Source organism: Leopardus geoffroyi, chromosome D3, assembly GCF_018350155.1.
Source record: "Leopardus geoffroyi isolate Oge1 chromosome D3, O.geoffroyi_Oge1_pat1.0, whole genome shotgun sequence".
In the NCBI taxonomy this organism is placed as follows: Eukaryota; Metazoa; Chordata; class Mammalia; order Carnivora; family Felidae; genus Leopardus; species Leopardus geoffroyi.
The window spans coordinates 14536862-14562359 of record NC_059339.1 but is presented as its reverse complement, the minus strand read 5'-3'; the positions used below and the strand labels follow the sequence as shown (position 1 = coordinate 14562359).

At 47.7% G+C, this 25498-nt stretch overlaps 1 protein-coding gene across 3 annotated transcripts in view; it reads left to right on the top strand.

Moving 5' to 3' along the window:
* KSR2 (kinase suppressor of ras 2) overlaps positions 1-25498 on the top strand; it is a 442708-nt gene that overhangs the window by 149714 nt on the left and 267496 nt on the right. For all 3 annotated transcript variants that reach the window (XM_045459434.1, XM_045459431.1, XM_045459432.1), the window contains exon 4: positions 24010-24523. In XM_045459434.1, the coding sequence (XP_045315390.1) occupies positions 24010-24523 (514 nt within the window). The remainder of the gene's footprint in view (positions 1-24009; positions 24524-25498) is intronic.

Below are 25498 nucleotides of genomic sequence, written 5' to 3'. Positions count from 1 at the left end.
GCTGGAGGTGCAAAATCTCAGACTCTGCCTCAGGCCCAAGGCATCGGGACCTTGGGCGTGGACCCCGTGATAAGTATTTCAACAACCCTCCAGGGAATCCAGATGCACACTCAGGTTTGAGACCCACTGGCCTAGAGCCAGCCTGTAGTACGTCTTTCTCTTTCATGGGGAGAGGATCAGAATGTTCAGGTTGAGGTCAGAGTTATCTTCTAGTCCAGGTTATTTGAAAGTGCTCTGTAGAACATTAGTTTCCCCCACGTGTGGTGGAAACTCGGTGACTCGAGTTCCATGATCAAATAAGTTTGAAAGATGCAAAGTGTCACAGAGCTCAAGTCCTCCTCTGTAGGACTTATCAGAGCCTTTAAGATGCTAATATGCTTTGTGAATCTCCAGTGGGAGGGTAGAGCACACGTTCTTTCTCAAACTTACTTTCAGGACTTGTGTTCCATGGTGCACAGTTTGGGAAAGATGGATCTAGTCCAATCTCCCATCCAATGGACAATCTTATCTCTAAATTTATGATTCTGCGACCTTTTCCCCAAGGCATCTAGAGACAGGGAGTTGTTGACTTTATGAGGCCTCTCATATTCTTTTTCAGAAGGGCTGTTAGCAACTGTTAGCATTTGCCTCATACTAAGGCAAATCTGCCTGTCTATCCGCCATGTCTTCCAGAGACTCCTCTCTCATGGTTCCCATTCCATGGACATGGTCTGTCTTTGGTAGCTAGTGAAGTATTGGGGAATTGCTTCTTTTAATTTGTTTTTAATGTTTATCCATTTTTAAGACAGAGAGAGACAGAGCATGAATGGGGGAAGGTCAGAGAGAGAGAGGGAGACACAGAATCCGAAACAGGCTCCAGGCTCTGAGCTGTCAGCCCAGAGCCCGACGTGGGGCTCGAAGTCACGGACTGCGAGATCATGACCTGAGCCGAAGTCGGACGCCCAACCGACTGAGCCACCCAGGCGCCCCTGGAATTGCTTCTTTTAAATGGCTTCTGGCCCATGTGCAGTGTCCTAGAAGTGATTACAAAGCACAAAGATAATATCATTGAGCAGAGAGGTAGTTTAAGACTCTTCTGTTGTAATTTGTCCCCATTCTGTCTATTTACCGCAGTTAGTAGGTCCAGCCTAAAGATCTGGGGGAGATCACAGCCTTTCTCGTCAACCTGTTTCGGTGAAGTCCAGAAGTTTGGCTCCTGTGAAACTTCCTTATGCCTAGCCACGTGGTTCACTACCCTTCCGTTCCTAAACTACATTTGCACTTCACTTTCGCTAACGAATCAATTGATTGATTGACTTCCTTTTTTTTTTTTTTTCCATTTGTCCACGTATTCATTCCAATACCTCTCTGCCAAGTTTCCACTAGGAGCTTCAGAGCCAAGGCTGAGCAAGACCAATTTGATGTGCATGGACCTTACGGTCTATAGGGAGAAGAACGATGATAAAATTAAAAACAAAACCCACAAATAACGCCTTTTGAATTGGTGCTAAGTGGGAAGGCAGGGATGGAGAGTAACAAGGGGTGGAGACCAGCCCCGGTGAGGTGGTCAGGGAAGGATGCTTGATGTCGGAACTGAGGGCTGATGGAGCTATAACCCATTGCTTTTGGCTTCTTGATTCTATTTGATTGTTTGTATCATTATAATCAGACTTAGATTATTAGGACCCAGAGGGGGGGAACCAGTTTTCATATTGCGCTTAGCATAAAGACATAGGCATTGTGGTTTTTCTCTCCTTTCTTCATATTATAGCTGTCATATGTATCATATGAATACACATTGGAGTAGTTTTTGGAGTATCTCCTGGGCATTTGGAATATCTGTTGTGAGATTCTGAGTCTCCTTTGGAGAACATTGATTTTTTTTAAATATAATTTATTGTCAAGTTGGCTTACATACAACACCCGGTGCTCATCCCAACAAGTGCCCTCCTCCGTGCCCATCACCCACTTTCCCCTCTCCCCTGCCCTCCGATCAACCCTCAGTTTGTTCTCTGTACCTAAGAGTCTCTTATGGTTTGCCTCCCTCCCTCTCTGTAACTATTTTTCCCCTTTCCCCTCCCCCATGGTCTTCTTTTAAGTTTCTCAAGATCCACATATGAGTGAAAACATATGATGTCTGTCTTTCTCTGACTGACTTATTTCACTTAGCACAATACCCTCCAGTTCCATCCACGTTGCTGCAAATGGCCAGATTTCATTCTTTCTCATTGCCAAGTAGTATTCCATTGTATGTATAAACCACAACTTCTTTATCCATTTATCATTTGATAGACATTTGGGCTCTTTCCATAATCTGGCTACTGTTGAAAGCACTGCCATAAACATTGGGGTACATGTGCCCCTTTGCATCGGCACTCCTGTGTCCTTTGGATAAATTCCTAGCCGTGCTATTGCTGGGTCGTAGGGTCGTTCTATTTTTAATTTTTTGAGGAACCTCCACACTGTTTTCCAGAGCGTGGAGAACACTGATTTTTGTTTGTTTGTTTTGTTTTGATTTTCTTAAGTAGTCAATCTGTTAGGTTCAGGCTGCACATTCTGTCTTGCCTTCTGTGGGTGGTGGTCCAATGCCAGATCATTTCTCGAAGTTTTTGCAAGGCTTCTTTGGGTTAGTTCTAAGCACATGGAGTGTTTCTCCTACAGAGTCAGGGAGTGCCTTCTCCAGCTCTTGCCTTTTGGGGATCCTTTCCACATTCTCTGGTTCCCAGGGGCTTCTTTCTCTAGTTCTTCTGGCCAAAAGCTTTCGCCTCCTGCCCTGTTGCCTGGTTCTAAGAGGCTGACCCTGTCCTTGCGGTGAAGTGTTGAGACAAAAGAGGGCGAGAAAAGCCCTGTGGATTCTCCCTCCCATTATTGGCCCCTATTCCCAGTTCCTCTGTCCAAAGGAATGGGTTTTCTCTTGGGGGCGTAGGTGTCTGAGTTGTTTCTGTTTCATGTGGGTGCAGTTTTATGGCTAAGCTGACATGGGGGCAGGGCTGAGAGAGAGGAAATAAAAAAAAAAAAAAGAAGATTCTCTTCACATTCTTCTGCATGCAGGGACTCGTTTTGGGCTGCTCTGTGTGGAAGGCAGGGCTGCCCTGGAACATTGACTCCCCACCCCACCCTCATGCACAGTTCTGCCCGCTTTCAAGGCAGGGGTGGGAATTGAAGGGAACGCATCATTTGCCATATAATTGTCATTCTTCACGTTTTTATCTCTGTCCCCTATCACCCTGCTGTTAACTTACATTCTTTGAACCTTCAGGCAGCTGCCTTTGTGTTTTTCCCAGAGTTTTGGGGAGCCCCAGTGGGGACGATAGGGTGCCACCATGGACACACTCCATCAGTGCCAAAACCAGAACCGGGGTGGGTATTTTCTACGTGTTGGCTCACTAGACCCTCAAAACAATCCTGTGAGGTAGGTGATGCTATCCCCATTGTAGAGGTGAGAAAACAGAGGTGCAGAGAGGTGAAGTCAGGATCTAAACCCTCACCTGAGCATCGTCACACTACCTGGGGTCTTGCCTGAAGCATGTACATGGTGTCGAAGCTGCTTCCCTGGGTCCCTTGCCTCCCTCTCCTGCTAGGGGACTCTTGGGTCAGGGGCCACATGCCCCCTGTCCTTCATCTATAGCATGGGGGAAATCTTAGCATCTCCCTTGTGGCACCATTGCAAGGACTGGGTTAGGAAATGTAAGCAAGTGTTGAGAGTCGTGTCTGGCACGCAGTGGGAAGCTCTTGGTGAAGGGTGGCTGTGGTCATTGTCACTGTTATCATTTGTTCCTTGTATACTGAGTGCTAAGCAACACAGCAATCCGCATACAGAAGGCTCTGTAAGTATTCGTTGAAATATTTATGGAGTTTAGTCATTTGTGAGACCATTTTACCCTTTCTTTGAAAGTTTATTTACTTATTTTGAAAGAGACAGAGACAGTGCGAGCAGGGGAGGGGCAGAGAGAGACGGAGAGACGGAGAATCCCAAGCAGGCTCTGTGCTGTCAGTGCTGAGCCCGATGGGGGGCTCGAGCTCACAAACTGTGAGATCATGACCTGAGCCAAAATGAAGAGTCGGATGAGGTACCCAGGCGCCCTGAGAACATTTTATCCTTAAAACATAGTGCATTTTACTTTGTCGTTTCTTTTTTCAGAAATATGTCGGCATTTTTTGGCCATTACCCTGTTTCTTTGCCCAGCTGTTGAACTATCCTTGGGTGGCCCTGAGGAGGCTTGCACTGGGGGGCTTGTTCCCATCCCTGCTTTTTCCCTGTTTTTATCCTTTTTTTTTTTTTAAATTTTTTGTCAGTTGAACTACTTCTGTGTCCCTCCACCACAAGAGGGATAAGGAGCAGCTCTGGGTTCCTATTTTGGCTTTTTCATTTAGTAGCTGTATAGCTTAGACAAGTAAAACTTAGGACCCCCTCCCCCCCATCTCATCTGTACCTTGTGAATGATTTTCTACCTCATAATGCTATGAGGAGTAAAATGAGATAGTACAGGCAAGGTGTCTGCATAGCTCCTGGTGATAGTGGGTCCTGAAAAAATGTTTGTTTGTTTCTTTCTCTCTTTTTTAAATGTTTATTTATTTTTAATGTTTATTTTTAAGAGAGAGAGAAAGAGACGCGGTAGGGGGGAGGGGCAGAGAGAGAAGGAGACACAGAATCCGAAGCAGGCTCCAGGCTCTGAGCTGTCAGCACAGAGCCCAAGGTGGGGCTCGAACTCCCGAACCATGAGATCATGACCTGAGCTGAAGTCGGATGCTCAACTGACTGAGCCACCCAGGCGCCCCTAAATGTTTATTTATTTTTGAGAGGCAGGTTGGGGGAGAGTACAAGCGGGAGAGGGGCAGAGAGAGAAGGAGACACAGAATCCGAAGCAGGCTCCAGGCTCTGAGCTGTCAGCACAGAGCCTGATGCGGGGCTCGAACCCACAAACTTGGAGATCATGACCTGAGCCGAAGTCGGATGTTCAAACAACTGAGCCACCCAGGCGCCCCTGTTAGTGTCCTTATTTACCCTTGATAATATGATAGCCAGGAGTTCCTGCTGCAACGGAAGAGCCGTTACTCCAGATCTGAGCCGGGGTTTCTGGTCTAGATAGAGCTGGCAGGAAGCTGCTCAGACTTGATGCCTTATCTGTCAGCATCAGACTGCCCCCTGGGGTTAGTAACTGGGGCAGAGCACCCCCATTGCTAATATCTAGACTCGCTTGTTTTCATCTTGGTCTGTGATTTTTATCAATGTAGATGGTTTAATTATTGTTGAGACCTGGGGGGACATCTTTAGTTTTCGCATTTGTTCCTTACCCCTGGGCTTGGCAGCTTCTGGTTTCAGAGATTCCTGTGGAATCATCCTCGACAGGGTGTTTGGGCTCCAGTGACAGGCGGGGTGCGGGGCAAGGTTAGGTGTTAGGAGGACGGACCCACTTGTGTGGGCCTCTTCCAGATTGAGCCAGCAAATATTTATTGGTGCCAGTGTTGTGCCACGGGCTGAGATGGAGAATGCCAAGACGTGGCCTCCAGGAGTTCACGGTCGAGCTACAGACGTGGACAGACCCGCTACTCAAGTGCAGCGGGTGGTCTGCAGGGTCATGGGAACATCTGTGGTTGTCCTCTGGATAAATCCTCAAATCCCCACCTTGGCCTGTAGGTCCCTGCTGGCCTCCCCTGCCTCAGTTTCCACCCACCCCGGCCCCACTGGCCCCTTGCACTTCCTCCTGTGGGTCCCCTCCTTGCACATGCCGGTTCTGGCTGGGACACCTGCTCTCGTCCTTTACCTGGTTCACGTGACCCCAGCTCAAAGGTTACTCCTTAGGAACCTCTCCCCAGCCCTCAGCTTCTTCTGTTCTCTCGTAACTAAGTAACTGAAGTATGATTCTGCATTTAGTGCCTGCGTCTTCTTCTAGACCCGCGTGGGACACTGTATGTCTGAGGGGAAGATAATGCCAACCATGTATGTAACTTAAAATTTTCTAGTTAACCACATTTAAAAAACACACAAAGAAATAGGTGACATTAATTTTTTTTTACTGTGGTAAATGTACACAGCATAAAACTTGCCATTTTAACTTATTGTTAAGTGTGCATTCAGTGGCATTAAGTAAGTTCACTGCCCCTCCCCAGATCTTTTCCGTCATCTCAAACTGGAACTCTACCCATTCAGCAACCCCAGCCCCTGTTAACCTCTATTCTGCTTCCGTCCGTGAAGTTGTCTGCGCTGGGTACCACGCTTAAGTGGAAAACATAACAACATGTGTCCTTTTTGTTTCTGGCTTATCTCAGCATAATGTTCAATGTTCGTGAATGTCAAGGTTCATCCATGTGGTAGCATGTATGAAAACGCCCTTCCTTTTATGGCTGAATAATAGTCCACCGTATGGATATATTATGTTTTGTTTATCCATGCATCGGTCGATGGACACTTGGGTTGTGTCTTTTAGATATCGTGATGAGTGCTGTTTTGAACATGGGTGTACAGGTATCTGTTTGAGTCCCAGCTTTCTATTTTTGTGGGGTATATACCTAGGGATTGCTGGATCGTGGGGGTAATTCTGTGTTTAGCCTTTTGAGGAACGAGGTTAAATTTTACGTTATATTTTCTGTAACACAGTATTTCCAGAAAGGTATCATTTCAATGTGTAATCAATCTAAAAATTATTGATGAGCAATTTTGCTTCATTTTCACGCGAAGCCTTTATGATGTGGTGTGCAGGGCGTAAGCTCTGTGTGGCTGGGGAAGCCATCCATCTTGTGGACCCGAGTGCCTTGTACACAGTGGGTGTCTAACCCGAAGATGTATACACATAGCTACCTGCAGGGGGAACTGAATGACGGCTAAACAGCAGCAGCTGTGATAGTAACAAAATGATGGCCTACTGTGTGCAAGGACCTTTATTTTCATGAATTCTCAAAACAAGCCTATAAAGCGGATACTTTTTTTTTTTTTTTTTTAACATTTATTCATCTTTGAGAGACAGAAGGAGACAGAGCATGAGCAGGGGAGGGGCAGAGAGAGAGAGAGAGAGAGGGAGACACAGAATCCGAAGCAGGCTCCGGGCCCTGAGCTGTCAGCACAGAGCCCGACGCGGGGCTCGAACCCACGAATCGCGAGATCGTGACCTGAGCCGAAGTCAGACGCTTAACCGTCTGAGCCTCCCGGGCGTCTCTAAAGTGTGTACCGTTATTATTCAGTTGTAGATGTGCAAACTGCCGCTCAGAGACATCAAGCGACGTACCTCAGGTCACATAGCTGGGATTCAAAGCTGGCTGGGTTCTGTTGTCCTGGGGCAAGGAGTTATCTCAGGAGGCACTAATTCTAGATGTCTTGGAGAAGCCCCATGGTGCCCATGGGTGGTGTCCGCCTTTGCTAACAGCTGTGGAGGAGGAAACGAAGGTTTACCCAACACCCGTTTCCTGGAGGCATCCGCCTTTCTCTTTGCCTCTGGGTCAAGACTGTGAAGATGACCTCAAAAGATATACCTCCCATCGCACCAGGCTGCAAAGCCCTCACAGGCACTGTCCCTGTAGAGCGAAATTGGGAGAGAGAGGAAGGCAGCTGCCCGCCCCGCTGGATCCACGTGGCGAGGGAGAAGACGGAAGGATTGGGGAAAGCTGTTCTCCAAGTCAGTTGCCCGGAGATAAAAATAAGGTGCTTTGCAGCGTGCAAGGTGATCTAATGTTGCTTTTAGCTTTCTCGAATTTGCCAACACAAGAGGTTATGAAGCTAACATCATGCCTGTCAATCAAAGGCGGGCTGAGCGCTGGAATTCGAGGAACCTCAGAGGTTATCTTTTCGAATGTGGCCTCTCCTGGTGTGGACGCTCTCCTGCCGTATCCCTCAGAGCTGATGGGAGCCAGACGGGCCTCCTAGCGTTACCCCCTTCCCCTTCCTCAGAGGCCCCTGGGGCAACCCGTTCTTCTGCAGGGATAAGGACATCTTCCCACCTGCTTTCTTTGGTCCCACCAGACCTTTATTTCTCAAGACTCTATCCACCCAGGGCAACCCCAGGCTTGAAAGGAATTTCGGCTCTGACAAGGCATTTCCCACCTCCTTTGTTTCCTGCATTCAGGATGGGTGATACCAATAATAGTATCTGTCATGGCCGTTAGGATTTATGAGTGTTCAGCAATTGATTCATGTCACAAATATTCATTGAGGCAACATGTCATTTATGCATCATGACAAAATATCTATATTTATTAATTTTTCCCCAGATTCGTGGAGATGTAATTGACCAATAACAGTGTATAGGTTTAAAGTGTACGATGTGATGATTTGATATACACATATGTCGTAAAAAAAAAAATCTGTGTTTGTTTATTGCCAGGCACTGTGTTAGATGCTGGGCAGTACAGTGGTAAGAAAGTCTGGGCCTCTGCCTTCTGAGAACGTGTATTTTAGCAGGGAAGACAGATGGTAAGCAAATAAACAGATCATTCCCATCAATCCTCATCATTCTTGGAGTCCATATTTGCAAATTCTCCTTGTTGCAAATACAATGTATTTGTATCTCCCAAATCAATATTCGTGTGGTGAAAACTTTGAGTCCCGTGCTGCTCACACCCTCAGCTGAGGTCCAAGGAGGCGACACTGTCTGCTTGCTCTTACAGCGGTTTGCAAACAAGAGTCCTTTCTGAGGTCTGAAATTTAGCGCCACTTCTCCCACAGTTCTTGTGGTTTTTTTCTGTTGGGGTTTTCAGTGTTTAAAATGACCCCTGAGCAGAGGACTGATGTGCCGTCTCATGTTCCTGAGCACAAGAAAGCCGCGAGGTGCCTTATGGAGAAAAATACGTTGTCACAGAAGCTTTGCTCAGGCTCCCTATCACAAGCCATGGTGCTGTTGGCCATGAGTTCAGTGTTAATGAATCAACTATCTATACTTAATAAGGTGTCTTTAAACAGAAACCCACATAAAAGGAGATGACATATGGATCAGTTGACAAAAGTGGGGCAGAGGCTTGTGGGAACCTAATCTTGTGTTTCCACGAGGAACAACGGTTCAGTGTTTGCAGCATCCCTGTAGAATAACGAAATTTGACTGTATAACTGTGAATAATGTAAATTGTACAACATAATAATTCCACTGAGGGGTGAGGGTTTGAGGAAATGGAGGAGGAGGACGACGACGACGACAGACAAGGAGGGTGGAGGTGGTGAATAATGATGATGAGGGCTCAGCACAGTGGGAAGGCAGGCAGGGCCATGCCCGAGGCCGCATGGATCCCGGCAGTCGGGGTGTTGGTCTAGCGCACTGTGCAATCTACTCCGCTCACTGTCCACGTGGGGCTGTTGCGGGCTGCAGTGCGATGCTGACAGTCACTGGGGTTCAGAACCATGGTTCCAACAAGACTGCAGTACCCAATGTCAGACCCCATTACTACCACCAGCGTGGATGTTAAAGATGGTGCCCTGAGTGCTGCTTCTATCCTTGAGCCCCTAGATCTGGACTCGTGTGAATTTGGGCTTCTGTCAGTTCTTCCAGGGCTTGCTGCTCACGGCTCTATCAAACGTCCCAACCGCGAGAGGCTCTGGGATGTGTTTTATTGCAAAATTCCCTGTATAGATGCTAACTGTGAAATTAACCAGGAAGCCTCGCTTTCAGTTTCAAATGTCCAACAGATGGTCGCAGTTGTTCTCTTCAATCTGGAGACGGGAAGCAGCCCGGTCACAATTTTAATTGTTCTTGACAATTAAAACACTTAAATATTGTCAAAGAGTATTTACACAGTGGAGGCGAAACACCGTGGGGTTTGGAGCAGGATAGACCTGAAACTTTTTAGATGGGTGGACACGGGGAAGGTCCCTGCTCTTCTCCAAGACTCAGTTTCAACTTCTGAAAAATGGGGCTGATAACCTGTATCCGCCCAGGGGGCTGTGAGGATCAATTCAGAAACGCCGTATGTCATTGTCATGGAGCAGCCAAGGTAACATACTCTGGGGTCAGACTGCCAGAGTTTAGATCTTGGCCTTGGGCAAGCGTTTCAACTTTTCCAAGCTCTGATCTCCTCACCAGCCTCACAGGGTTGTTAACGAGAATTAAATGTAACGAGGCATGAGGTTAAGAGGGTGTGTGGCCACAGTGAACACTCGGTGAACGTTAGCTATGGGGTCATTATGAAAAGTGCTTTCTTAAATGCTCACTGGGATGGCAATCGTCCCCACCACCGTCATCATCATTGAAGACAAATCACAAGTCGGCTAGGATGTATAGAAGTCAGAACGCTTGGGGCGCCTGGGTGGCTCAGGGGGTTGAGCATCCGACTTCAGCTCAGGTCATGATCTCACAGTTCATGGGTTCGAGCCCCACAATGGGCTCTGTGCTGACAGCTCAGAGCCTGGAGTCTGCTTCCGATTCTCTCTCTCTCTCTTTCTCTCTCTCTCTCTGTCCCTCCCCTGTTTGTGTGCAAGCTTGCTCGCTCTCAAAAATAAGTAAACATAAAGAAAAAGAAATCAGAACCTTGTAATTGCCGGTGGGAATGTGAAATGGTGCTTGCTGCTATAGAAAAAGTTCAGTGGTTTCTCAGAAGGTTAAAACGTCGAAATACCACAGGACCCAGCAGTTCCACTCCTGGATATATACCCCCAAAGAATTAAAAACTAGGTGTTTGAACAAATAACTTGTATGCAAACATTCATAGCAGCACTGTTCATAATAGCCACAGGTGGAAACAGCTTAAGTGTCCGTCCGCTGATGACCGGATAAACAGTGTGTGGTATAGCCAGACAATTCAGCCACGAGAACGAATGGAGATTCTGAGACACCTACTATACCATGGATGAAAACATTTATTCAAAGTGAAAGAAGCCAGTTACCTAAGACCGCATATTATATGATTCCATTTACACGAAACATCCAGAATAGGTAAATCCAGAGAGACAGAAAACAGATGGGTGGTGGCCAGGGGCTGGGAAGAGGTGGGGGAAGGAGGAGTGGCTGCTTCATGGGTATGGGAGTCTCTTTTGGGGCGATGAAAATTTTTTTGGAATTGATAGAGGCAACATTGCAAATGTACCAGATGCCGCTGGATTCTACACTTTGAAATGGTCGATGTGAGTTGCACCTCTGTGTTTAAAATTTAGCAAATAGAGAAGAAACTTCATTAGAATGGGAAAGCTTCCCTGAAGTTAGTAACTGAAAGGCTCATCTCTCTGGATCTTTCGGTGGGTAATCAAGTCGCAAATGCTGTATCGAGCAAGGTGTGAGAGGCATTACTGGGTCAGAGTCCAAGCTCCCTGCCCCGTCTATTCTCCCAGATAACTTGCCCAGACTGGGGTCTGTGCATTTGTTTGCTCCTACGTGGGGACACTGGGGTGGGGGTGGGGGGGAGGGAGGCAACAGTGCCCAGTGGGACCCACGGCTTGGCTAGACGCCAAGCTCTTTAATGAGATCTTAGATTAAGATTCTTGCCAGTGTTGAATTGCTTTGGCAACTGTGTGTTTTTCATTTGTCCTTATTTGCTTCTTTTTGCAATTGCTTCCAGAAACGCAAACATTCTTCCTGGGCTTCAGGTTTCGCTTTTTCAGGAATTGTGGCTAACACGGGTGTCATCTTTGACTTTTGGAGGGTCAGACAGCATTGCTTCTGGTGCTGATCAAGAAGGTCTGTGTAAAACGGTTCAGCCTTTCCAGGGCCTTCTGGATAGTTCTCTCATTTCCAGAGGGTGTCAGAGGCTCCCTGGAAGGTTGTGATGGTGACGGGTATAGACCTGGACTGGAAATCACACTCCATCACTTACTAGCTGTGTGATCTTGGGTAACTCAGCCTCTCAGATAATTGCCACTTCCTTCACTGTGAAATGGAGACAGTGGCAGAAGTTTCCTCCCAGGGTCTTACGAGGATGATGTGAAGGTATGCATATAAAATACTTAGAACACTATCTGACACATAGCGTTCAATAAATAGTAACTGTCATCAGTGTCAGTAACAACTGTTGTTACTTTTTCTCTTTACCAATGACTCCAGTGAAATATTTTCTTTTTTTAACTTTTTTTTTTTCAACGTTTATTTATTTTTTTTGGGACAGAGAGAGACAGAGCATGAACGGGGGAGGGGCAGAGAGAGAGGGAGACACAGAATCGGAAACAGGCTCCAGGCTCCGAGCTATCAGCCCAGAGCCTGACGTGGGACTCGAACTCACGGACAGCGAGATCGTGACCTGGCTGAAGTCAGATGCTCAACCGACTGCGCCACCCAGGCGCCCCTTTTTTTAACTTTTTAAAGTATACTTATTTATTTTGAAAGAGACAGAGACAGCGTGAGCAGGGAAGGGGCAGAGAGAGAGGGAGAAAGAGAGAATCCCAAGCAGTCTCCACGCTGTCAGTGCCGAGCCCGATGCGGGGCTAGAACTCACGAAACCACGAGATCGTGACCTGAGCTGAAACCGAGAGTTGATTGCTTAACCGACTGAGCCACCCAGACAGCGCCCCTCCAGTGAAACATTTTCAACTACCTCTAAAAGTTCTGTTTCTTGCTGCAAAGTTATGAGGATTAAAGTAAAAACTTTTTTGTTGTCCCTCCAGTGACTTCAATCTAATATATTCAGCCGACATCTGAAAGCTGTGTTTCTTGTTAGGAAGTTGTAAGGATTAAACTAACAAGTGCTTTGAAATAGTCATGAAAATTACAAGTAGTGTTGAGGCTGGAATAGCAGACTTTTTCCAGTTCTGCTTCTGAAGGGCTAAAGCACATATGCATTCTGATGCCGGCTCTGAAATTCAGACAAGTTCTAAGTCACACGTTTGCCTGTTTATAAAATTTTAATGGGAAGGGACAAAGAAGTTAGACACTTGCCTAGACCTTCTGAAATCATTTTCTCCCTTGAGAATGGCTTTTATTTCTGTTAGTCCCTTATCGGAGAATGTCAAAAGAAAAACCCTTGCACCTTGAAATGTCTTTAATCAATCCTCAGACCTTTCATTTCTTAAAACCTATTCCCTTCTCCCCGCCCATTTCAAGACTTGAAATAAAACGGTTTTCCAGAAACGGATGACAAGATAGCAAGAGCCACGATTAATAACCCCCGGAGCACCTTGGTACCACACCTTCCCTATTTAAAATGAAAAATTACCTTTTTCCCTCAGACTTTATTAAAAAGAGGATCAAAGGAGAGAGGGGAAGAGTTGATATAATACAGCCCATCAGTGAACACACTTCTGAAGCTGCAGCAGAGAGAAGCCGCATCCCTGTCAATCGAGCAGCTGGCAATTTGGATAATGAAATGAGGCACTTGGCTTCTTCATTCCCAAACTTCTGATTTTGAAATGCAGGGGTGGAGAGGAAGAGTAATTGATGGAGAGGAGAATTTGGTAGGGGTAAAGCTTGCTTACTCTCTTCTCATCTTTCTGACTTAAAACAACTTTAGAGCAGGGATTCTTGGGGGCAACTCGGTGCTTTCTTGAACCTGGTGGAGGGTGTGTGTGTGTGTGTGTGTGTGTGTGTGTGTTTGGAGGAACTCTTAAGCTTCGGGGGAAGGTGGGTCCCAGCACAATTGCAGGATGCCATGTGACAAAGAGGGAAAAGAAGGTTTAGGTTTATTATCCACTATGGGACATTAGCCACATCCTAGCACTCATCCAGAGCTCATTTATTTTCTTTTCAATTTTTTTTTATTTTTTTATGTTTATTTTTATTTGTGAGGGGGGGGGGAGACAGAGCACAAGTGGGGGAGGGGAGACCGAGAGGGAGACACAGAATCTGAGGAAGCAGGCTCCAGGCTCTGAGCTGTCAGCACAGGGCCCGATGCGGGGCTCAGACTCACGAACTGCGAGATCGTGACCTGAGCCAAAGTCAGACGTTTAACCAACTGAGCCCCCCAGATGCCCCCCGGAGCTTGTTTATAAAATGGGTCAATAACACCTACCTTACAGGGCAAGTAAGATGAGCACTGAACCCCCTGAGTCTGGCCGGTGCCCTCCAAATGCTAACTTTTATATCCTAACTCCCCAGCCTGTAGTCAGTGAATGTCCCTGGCTCCTGGCTGAGGACTGCATTCATTTCTTAGGGCTGCCATAACAAAGCCACCCAAAGTAGGTGCTTGAAAACAGCAGAAACAAGGGTGCCCGGGTGGCTCAGTCAGTTAAGCATCCGACTCTTAGGTTTGGCTCAGGTCGTGATCTCACCCTTTGCGAGTTCGAGCCCCGCACCAGGCATGGACACTGACAGTGTGGAGCCTGTTTGGGATCCTCTGTCTCCCTCTCTTTCTGCCCCTCCCCCTGCTCGTGCTATCTCTGTCTCTCTCAAAATAAATAAATAAATAACACCAGCAGAAACATTTTTCCTCACAGTTCTGGGGGCTCCAAGTTTAAAATCAAGGTATGGGCAGGGTCGTGCTCCCTCGGAAGTCTCTGGGGGGGAGAATCTGTTCCCCACCCCTCTCCTAGCTTCTGGGGGTTGCTGGTAATCTTTGGCGTTCCTTGGTTTGTATCTTCACCTCTTTAATCTGTGCCTCTGTCTTCACATGGTGTCTCCTTTGTGTCGTTTTCTTTTTAAAAAAAATTTTTTTAACGTTTATTTATTTATTTATTTTATTTATTTATTTTTTTTTAATTTTTTTTTCAACATTTATTTATTTTTGGGACAGAGAGAGACAGAGCGTGAACGGGGGAGGGGCAGCGAGAGAGGGAGACACAGAATCGGAAACAGGCTCCAGGCTCTGAGCCATCAGCCCAGAGCCCGACGCGGGGCTCGAACTCACGGACCGCGAGATCGTGACCTGGCTGAAGTCGGACGCTTAACCGACTGAGCCACCCAGGCACCCCTGTGTCCTTTTCTTATAAGGCCACCAATCATTGCCTTTATGGACCCCCAACCCAGTGTTACTTCATCTTAACTTGATTACATCTGCAGAGAACTTATTAGCAAAGAAGGTCACACTCACGGGTACTGAGGGTTAGGGCTTCAACGTGTCTTTTTGGTGGCTACAGTGTAACTACCATAAGGACTCATTGGCTTTGGCTTCATGGATTTGTTTTCTGTGGGGCAGGGGCAGGGATATAGTCACCGGATGCAAGTTTATTTATATGCTTATTTTATTTAATCCTCTCCAGCGTCTTGTGAGATGTATGGTTTTACTCCCATTTTACATAAACGTTTATGCAACATTGGCTGGGTGCCAGAGATCACGCTAAATGCTCTACTTGCGTTGTCTTTATCATCTTCAGAGCAAGCCTAGGGGGAAAGCTCCGCCGTGGTTCCTCTTGTACAGTTGAAGAAACAGAGTCATGGCAAGGCAAGGTCAGAGCAAGTTAGCTTCTAAGCATCGTGTTGCAAAGTTGAGGTGTTCTGCTTCCTTGCTTGGTGTTTGTTTAGAATTAATTCTTGTTCTTTCCGTTCCGAAAGCCAGTCTTCCAAACACAGAGCTGTCTCCCTGTCTTCTGAGGGAGCCAGGGAGTGGGGCGATGTGCTCATTACCTCCCGTCCCTGACCTGTAATTCAGGGCCATGGAATGTCTGCTCTGGAGACTCGGGGATCCGGTGGGAGAGGAGACAGAGGGAGAACATGATTCAATCATATCATGTCTTTGTTAAAAAAAAAAAAAAATCTAAGATGAGCCTGACTTCCGGACAGACCTAGGAGGTTTTACAATCTCATGATCCATTTTTCTCAGTCTAGAAAAATAACTTCTTCCTGAGGAGCGGTCTTAGGACTCCTAGGGAGCAGAAGGGGTGGCGGGAAGTTCTGTAACATCCCAGGCATCTCCCCTTGATGTCCTGCAGGAACCTTAGGCTCAGCCTGTGTGACCCTGAGCTCGCCACCTCCTTTTTGCAGCTTCCCTCTCCTGTACCTCCTGTCGCTGTGATCAGTGCCACCAGCCACCGTGTGACCCAGGCTGGAAATCAGGAGGCCAGCCTTGGTGTAGTGTCATGTTTAAAGATGTGGACTCCAGCCCCAGCTGTCTTCCTTCTAGCTGTGTGGTCTTGAACAAGTCACTTAACCTCTCTGTGCCTCCGTTTTCTCATCTATAAGATAGAGTGATCTTTGCTTACTACCTAGAATTGTTGTGTAGCTATATAATTCTTTTACATGTGAATTACACAACAGTGTCAGAAACATAGTATGTTTCCAATAAATGTTCGCTATTTTTGTCTCCTCTGCTTGTGCCCATTCAATCCACGTCTCTTCTCGCAGCCCTGCCCCAGGTCCTTATCATCTCCCATCTAGATGCCTTCAGTGGCCTCAGGCTGGGCTTGCTGCTACCTCTGATCTGTCCGGTGCTTTCTCCATACTCTGGCCCATATAGCTTTCCTAACGCTCATCTGATCGTGTCCCTTCCCTCCCCTTCCCTGATCATGTCCTGTTGAGCCACAAGAATGGATGCCTACACATGGAAAGATGCTCATCATCACTCATCATCAGGGAAATGCAAATCGAAACCACAACGGGATATCACCTCACACTTGTCAGGATGGCTAAAATCGACACACGCAAGAAACAACAGGTGGATGGCGAGGACGTGAAGAAAAGGGAACCCTCATGCACTGTTGGTAGGAATGCAAACTGGTGCAGCCACTTTGGAAAACAGTATGGAGGTTCCTCAAAAAGTTAAAAATAGAACTGCCCTACAATCCAGCAGTCACACTACTGGGTATTTATCCAAAGAATACAAAAACACGAATTCAGAGGAATTATATGCGCCCCTCTGTTTATAACAGCATTATTTACAATAGCCAAGATATGGAAGCAGCCCAAGTGTCCAAGGATGGATGAATGGATGAGGGAGATGTGGTATATATACAATGAAATACTCAGCCATAAAAAAAGAATGATGGAGCTAGAGAGTATAATGCTAAGTGACATAAGAGAAAGACAAGTGCCATACGATTTCACTCATATGTGGAATTGAAGAAACAAAATAAATGAACAAGGGAAACAGAGAGAGAGAAGGCAAGTAAGAGACTCTAAATTATCTAGAACAGACTGATGGTTACCGGAGGGGAGGTGGGTGGGGGGATGGGGGAACTAGGTGATGGGATTAAGAAGCACACTTGTCATGATGAGCATAGGGTGACGTATAACTGCTGAATCACTATATTGTACACCTGAGCCTAATACAACACCATGTGTTAACTATACTGGAATTAGAGAAACAAAGAATGGATGGCCACACAGCCGTGCCCCCGGGGCTCTGGGACAGCTTTAATCACAGAGGGACAGGGCCATCCCACTGGGTTCCAGCAGGACTTGATGGCAAATGGACCCCATTGGGCTATGTGATTTTTAAGCCACATGATCGGGGAAGCACCAGCCCCTGCTGGGGTGTGATCAGGGGCTGGGATATAACAGTGATATGACGGGCAGAACTTTGACTTCCAGCCCCAGACTACTTCTCAACATTTGTCTGTTGGGAAAGCCAGCCCTTCCCTTGGCATGAGCAGGGATTTGGGGGCCCAGGTCTTGTGGATCTAGCCGAATGGCCAGGAAGGAACTTGGCTTCTATCGTTTATGGTTGGGGGAAGTTCCAGCCCCTCCCTTGGCATGAGCATAGGGCTGAAGTCCGGGCCTTGGGCTCACAGCTGCGTGGTGTGGTGGACCAGAGCGTTAGCCTCCTCTGTTCCCCAGTTTGACGGCTGCTGCAGGTCTGAAGGAGCTCTGCAGGAGACCACCTTCCTTTGGGAGGCTAGCCGCAGGGGATCCCGTCATGTTGACCCCTCCCTCTCAATAGCCCCCTGCGCTTAGGAGAGCAAGTCCCTGCATGGTCCTCCTTAGTCGTTATTTCCAGTCTTGGCTTGAATTTCTTCCTCCCTCCAGAGAGCTCCAGCCACACTGAGCTGCTTTTCCTCCAAACCCATCATGTTTGATCATCTCCTGGCCTTGACCCTGCTGTTCTGTCTTGACCTTCCTTCCTCCACCCTGAACTCCATTCCTTTCCTAGCAAGTTCTCCTTCAACCTCAAGGTTTGGGTGTAGGTACCACGTCCTCTGGGATGCCTATCTCTACCCTTCCACCAGGAGCTGGGTCACTCACCTGTGCTCCCACCTGCACTTCCTCTGACGTCAGATTCTCTGCCACATGGTGGGTACTTACTTACTTATGTAATAGAGGTGAAGCTCACAGAACAATGGCCAGTCATAACCTGAGCTGAAGTCAGACGCTTAACTGAGCCACCCAGGCACCCCAAACAATGGCCATTGTAACGTGAATAATTCCGTGGCATGTCATGCATTCAACCACCACCTCTCTCCAGTTCCCAAACATGTTTGTCACCCCAGAGGAAACCCGGGACCCATTAAACACTAGCTCCCCATTCCACCTTCCCTCCAGCCCCTGGCAGCCACAAATCTGCTTTCTGTCTCTATAGATCTGTTCTGGACACTTCATAAACGGGATCGTATGTAATGTGGCTTCTTACACATAGCATAATGTGTTTGAGGTTCATCCAAACTGTAGCACATGCCAGTACTTTATTTTTCACGGCTGAATAGCATTCCATTGCATGGGCATGCCACATCTTGTGTATCCATTTGTCAGATCAGTGGACATTTGGGTTGTTTCTACCCTTTGCCTGTTGTGCTTCATGCTGCTGTGAACATTCACATACAAGCGTTCAGGTGTCTGCTTTCACTCCCTTTGGATCTGTACCTGGGAGTGGAATTACAGCGATTATTTCATTATCGGTCTTCCTGCCAGACCATGAGCATCCTGAGGGCAGGGGAAAGACAGACCCCCCACCCCAGGGGCTGGCACAGTGAGTACCCGAGGAGCAAATTGGATGAGTCGCAGGCATCCAGAATAGACGTCTCCAGCACCCTCAACCATGTGCCCATTGGCCTGCCTCATGTGGTGGTCCAGGCTCTGTGCTGATGACGTGACTCATTTTATCTCGTTAACTCACTCCTCACTCACTCTGATACTTGCTTGTGTCCACTGTCCCTCCTCACCCTGGTCTGTCTGAAGTAGTCCCCCCGCACATTTTTGTGGCCACGCCCACTTTCTTTTCCTCCATAGCACTTATTACCACTGGCTTACAGATGAGATATTTTATATGACATCTTATAGACAATGTATTATATATGTCATTTATTTGTTCATCCCCCCTTTAATCTGTTTCCCCACTAAGAACATGTGCTCTGTTAGAGGACAGGGATCTTGGTCTTTTTAAATTCATTGGCCTATCACAGTGCCTAGAACAGTGGCTGGTATATGAGAGGCATTCCAATATTTGTGAAATAGGGGCGCCTGGGTGGCTCAGTCAGTTAAGCTTCTGACTTTGGCTCAGGTCATGATCTTGTGGTCCATGGGTTCGAGTCCCGCATCAGGCTCTGTGCTGACAGCTCAGAGCCTGGAGCCTGCTTCAGATTCTGTGTCTCCCTCTCTTTCTCTCTCTGCTTCTCCCCTGCTCATGCTCTGTCTCTCTCTCAAAAACAAAATTTTAAAAACAAACTTAAAAAAATATTTGTGGGGCGCCTGGGTGGCGAGTCGGTTAAACGTCTGACTTCAGCCAGGTCACGATCTCGCGGTCCATGAGTTCGAGCCCCGCGTCAGGCTCTGGGCTGATGGCTCAGAGCCTGGAACCTGTTTCCGATTCTGTGTCTCCCCCTCTCTCTGCCCCTCCCCCATTCATGCTCTGTCTCTCTCTGTCCCAAAAATAAATAAACATTGAAAAAAAAATAAAAAAATATATATATTTGTGAAATACTCAGATGAATGAATGCATTTAATCCTTACTGTACAAGGGAACCATGATCATTCTCATTTTACAGACCCAAACACTGAGGCTCAGAGAGGTCACAGAGCTGGGCCTTGGTGGCACCAGAGTTCTAAACCAGATCTCTCAGAGTCCCAATCCCATATTTTTGTCCATTTCCCTGGAGGCGGGGGGAAGAGCTCTAGCAAGAACGCCCACGGTACTTTTCTGTGGCCTTAGAACGCAGTGTATGATTCAGACAATTTAAAAAATAGATTTATTGTCTTAAACATTTTATTTAGGTGAATCGGACAACGAGTTTATATTTTCTGAGCAAATACATCAAGCCAGAGCTTTCCGGGTAACAGAGAAGCTGGTCTGGGCTTGACTCTGTCTGCCTCCAGCGCTCAGAGTTCTTCAGCCTCTCTGAGCGTCAGCTTCTGGAAGGTGCACAGGATGGTGGTAACATCTGTGGCACGACACGTCTCCACACAAGTGCACACTCTTTAAAGGGGAGGTAACAACTTAGCACCACGGTGTTGAGAATCACAATACGAGTAGCTGACATTTATGGAGTTCCTGCCATGTGTCAGGTGCTGTCCTGTGCTATCGCATATGTCCTCATACTATTCTCTGGAGGCAGGTCCTCCTGTCCCATTTCGCAGGTGATAAAGCTGACTCAGAGAGGTTAGGCGAGTGCCCCAGGGCCGCACAGCCAGACATAGGGCCAAGTCGTAAGACTCCAGAGCTGGCTCTCTTAGTCACTGGGCTAATAGTATTTATGTCTGAATTTTGAGATTTATGCACCACCATAGTGTTGGTGACTTTGGTAGAATGTTCTGGCAAAGTCTGGGAGAAGGGAAAAGGGAGACCCATGTCAGAAATGAGTCCTTGCTCTGGTATCTATTCCCATCTGGCTCATCCATGATGGCCTAGGGCCTTCGGTGAATGCGGATCCCAGCCCTCTGTGTCAATGCCCCAGGGTCCCGATTGTTGAGGTGGCCCAGGCCCTGGGTTTGAATCCCAGCTGCCAGTCCCCATCTCTGGTGTGACCTCGGTACATCTTCGTCTCTGCACATCCATGACCTTATCTACAAAGTAGAGATCAAAATGGCGCTCTGCCCACAGAGTTACGAATATTAAATAAGATGTAAAGCAGTCCTAATATTACAAGTGAAGAAAGCAGAGACGAACCATTAAACAAGATCTTACAGCACTTCTTAAAAAAATATGCACAGCAAACCATCTGGCAGGCTCCACAGCCAAACGTTAATAGGGATGATGGCTGGGCTGTAGACCAACATTGCCTTTTTCCTTATCTGAATTTTCTAATTTTTCTATAATGAATATATAATAACAAAATGGGTAGTTTTAATTAAAAATGGGGCAGTGAGTCAGTCTTCACGAAAGCACTTTGCAAACTGTCAAGTGTTCTATAAATCAGCTCTTGTTATGGTCCTTATAGTAATTATTCTCGTTATTGCTAGTTGGCCACGAGCTGGAATTTATTTCTGCCCCTAATCTCTTCCTTGGCCCGTGATGGCGGGGGGGGGGGGGCCACTCGATCGCCTTCTGCCAGGTCCTGCTTTTGCATGCAGCGGTCCCCACTGGTTTCTCTTTTTGCAGCCACCACCCACGTGGGGACCAGCGACAGCTCTCGCCTGGAGCCCTGCAAAACCTTTCACGGGCTCTCCTTGTCCAAGCAGGATCTTCGAGAAAGGAACCTCCCATCAGAACTCTCAATGGCTTCCCACACTGCATTTTGGTGCACGGTCCTGGCGGTCTGTCCCTCACCTGTCCCTTCAGCCTCTCCTTGAGCCACCCACCCTATTGTTGCCACACCTTGGGCACACTGCCTTCGAGAAGGCACCCCGAAAAGGGACCTAGGAAAGTGCCTGCCCTAACGTAGATAGGAGTCCCCTTAGCATGGAGTCTGTGCACGTAGACCGCATTGATATTTACCCTTTCAGTATGGCGGAGGAGTGAGAAAATGTTAATGCGCAATTGGAATTTTTATTTTTATTTTTTGGTTTAACTTATACCAGGGCTGAAAATCCCAAGCTGCATTCAGACAGTGGGGATTTTTTTTAACGCCTCCATTCTTTCCCTAATAAACGGCTGTAGGACTTAAAAAAAAAAAAAGCTCCTTTCTACCTGTATGCTCTTTCCTTGGCTGTTGGTGATCCCCTTCTTGTCCTCGATGCCAGCTTAAAGGCGGCTTCCTCAGGGAGCTGAATGCTCTACCTAAAGCAAGCCCCACCCCCCACCCTTTTACTGTTAGTTTTTTTCAGTTGAAATTTGTATTGAGCTAATTGTAGATTATGCACTGTAGCCATGCAGTTGTAAAAAATAACACAGAGTGATCCTGATGCTAAAACAAATACCACAGACTGGGTGGCTTAACCAACAGACATTATTTCTTACCGTTCTAGAGGCTGGACGTCCAAGATCAAGGTGCTGGCAGATGTTTTCTTGTGGAGAGTCTTCTTCCTGGCTGATAGACAGCCACTTTTGTGGTCTCACACGGCCCTTCCTTCCTCGGACTTCCTGTCTCTCCATCTCCTTATAAGGGCTCCACCTTCACCACCTCTCTTAACCCAGTTACCTCCAAAGGCCATCACTGTAGGGGGTTAGGATGTCAATGTCAGGGTTTTGGAGGGACATAAACATTCAGCCGCAACAGATCCCTTGTCGAGTTTGCTCAATTTCTCCCAATTGGTAACTTTTGGTAAAATTGTAGTGCCATGTCACAGCCAGGTTATTGGCATTGATGCAACCTCCTGATCTTGTCCGGGTCTCCCCAGTGTTATGTGTACTCGTGTGTGTGTGTGTGTGTGTGTGTGTGTGTGTGTGTGTGTATTTAGTTCTATGCAACTTTATCACCTGTGTGGGATCACGTGTCCTTCACCATGGTGAAGATACTGGACAGTCCCAATGCTCTAAGTGTCCCTTGTGTGTGTCCCTCCTGCCTGTGTCCTCCAGCCCTAAACCCTGGCAACCACCAATCTATCCTCCATTTCTAAAATATGGTCATTTCAAAAATGGAATATGAATGGGATCTTCTGGGATTGGCTTTCTCTGCTCAGCACAGTTGTCTGGAAAGTCACCCAGGTTGCTGCATGCTCAGTAGTTCATTCCGTTTTGTGGCTGAGTCGTGTTCTGCAGTGGGCAGGAACCACAGCTTGGTAACCATTCACCATTACTAATTCTCTTATCACATCCATTCTGGTTGTCTCCGCTCCCGGCACTCATCACCCTCTGAAATCCTTTCATGACTGTGTTTTCTGGTCTATTGTGTCTCTCCTTAAGTGGAATATTAAACCTAGGGTACCAGAGAGCCTGGACTGGGTGTGGTCTGCTATGCCTTTCTGGAGCATAGTGCCTGGTGCATTCACAAAGCGTTGGATGATGGGACACCTGGGTGGCTCAGTGGTTAAGCGTCCGACTTTGGCTCAGGTCATGATCTCATGGTTTGTGGGTTCGAGCCCTACATCAGGCTCTCTGCTGTCGGCACAGAGCCTGGAGCGTGCTTCAGATTCTGGGTCTCCGTCCCTCTCTGCCCCTCCTCCGCTTGTGCTCTGTGTCTGTCTCTCAAAAATAAACATTGAAAGAAAGAAAGAAAGAAAGAAAGAAAGAAAGAAAGAAAGAAAGAAAGAAAAGAAAAGAAAAGAAAAGAAAGAAAGTGTTGGATGAGGGTTTGACCAAGCACACAGCCACAGCAGATCTGGGAGAAGTTGGTGCAGTGCCTGAGAAAGAGGTCAGGGCAAATTTGACTTCTGCAGAATTCCTGTATCTCATATAGGGACTAGCTGTTAAAATTGCTACGTAAGGGAAAGGTTATCCTCGAAAATCCTATCAATCATCCTGAAACTGCTGGAATTAAGATCCTTGGAAATTCAAAAGCGAGAATTCACTCCTTTGCTTTTCTGGATATTTGACTTGTGGGCTCCACAACTACAGGAGAGCTGGTGGGCAAGGCTGTTGAGTGGGGGTTATAGGGAGAGAGTCAGCAAAGGGATTTCATTCTTTGGAGGAGCCAAAGGGGGATGCATTTATGTAAATGTGTGTGCAGTATAGTATGAACACGGTGTGGTGTTCATACACAGCGCAGTGGATATAGGATGTAATGTACATAGGCTGTAAGGTCTATAAGGCGTAGCATGCACGCACAGTGTGGATAGAGCGTGATGCGCACATGCTGTAAAGTGCATTCGCTGTAACGTGCATACGCTGTAACGTGAATACGCCGTATGATACGTTCACGGTAACGTGCATGTGTAAAGTATGTTCTCTGTAACGTGCATACGCCGTAAGGTACGTTCGCTGGAACGTGCATACGCCGGAACGTGCACGTGCTGTAACTTGCCAGGCTTTCTCAAGGCTTACCTGTTGTCTCTCTGCTCCTTTATTCCAACTCAGGAGGCAACCTTTCCAAACAAGACTGGACAATCCAGTGGCCCACCACGGAGACGGGGAAGGAGAACAACCCCGTGTGCCCCCCGGAGCCCACGCCGTGGATCCGCACCCACCTCTCCCAGAGCCCCAGGGTCCAGACCAAGTGCGTCCAGCACTACTGTCACGCCAGCCCCTCGCCCGGGGCCCCCGTGTACACCCATGTGGACAGGCTTACCGTGGACCCCTACCCGGGCCTGTGCCCGCCACCGCCGCTGGAGTCAGGCCACCGTTCCCTGCCCCCGTCGCCCCGGCAGCGGCACGCGGTCCGCACCCCGCCGCGCACCCCTAATATCGTCACCACCGTGACCCCTCCCGGCACACCACCCATGAGGAGGAAGAACAAGCTGAAGCCCCCAGGGACCCCGCCGCCCTCCTCCCGGAAACTGATCCACTTGATTCCAGGTTTCACCGCCCTGCATCGGAGCAAGTCCCACGAATTCCAGCTGGGTCACCGTGTAGACGAGGCCCACACGCCCAAGTAAGTGTGTTTGGTGGGTGCCCTGGGGCCGCTGAGCCCCGGGGCTTCTGGGGGCTGCTTCATGGCCCCAGGACCGTGCCAGGTTAGGGGAGCCTCGAATGCGCTTGTGTTTCTCTTCTTCACTTGAATGAAAGGTGGCTTTTCATGGAGGGCCCATGAGAAGATGAACAGCATTTCCCGGAAGTGACCCTTTAAAAACTTTTTATTTTCATTTAAGGTTTTATTTTGTTTTTGAGAGAGCGCGTACCGTGGTGGTGCAGGCAGAGGAGGGGTAGAGAGAGAGAGAGAGAGAGAGAGAAAGAGAGAGAAAGAGAGTCTTAGGCTCCACGCTCGGTGCAGAGCCGGATTCAGGGCTCCATTTCATGACCCTGAGATCATGACCTGAACTGAAATCCAGAGTCCGGTGCTTAACTGACTGAGCCGCCCCGGTGCCCCAGAAATGACCGTTTTTACAGTATGGGTCCTCCTCAGTTGGGGTCAGCAAACTGCAGCCTGGGGGCCAAATCTGCATTGATGGCAACACAGCCAAGACCGTTCCGGTGTGTGGTCTGTGGCTGGTTTGTGCTGCAAGGCTGAGTTGAGTGTGGTCTGCAAAGCCGAAACTGTTTGCCATCGGGCCCTTGACAGGGAAAGCTGGCCGGCCCCTGCGGAGTCTATCCCAGTGATGCTCCTAGAAATAGGCTGTGAGCTGCACACCTACCCTTCCGTTTTCTAGTATTGCATTAAAAAGAGTAAAAAGAAGTGATGTTTTAAAAAAAAATTTTTTTTAATATTTATTTATTTTTGAGACAGGAAGAGGCAGCATGAACGGGGGAGGGTCAGAGAGAGAGGGAGACGCAGAATCTGAAACAGGCTCCAGGCTCTGAGCTGTCAGCACAGAGCCCCACTCGGGTCTCGAACTCACAGACCGCAAGATCATGACTTGAGCCGAAGTCGGACGCTCAACCGACTGAGCCACCCAGGCGCCCCGGTTCT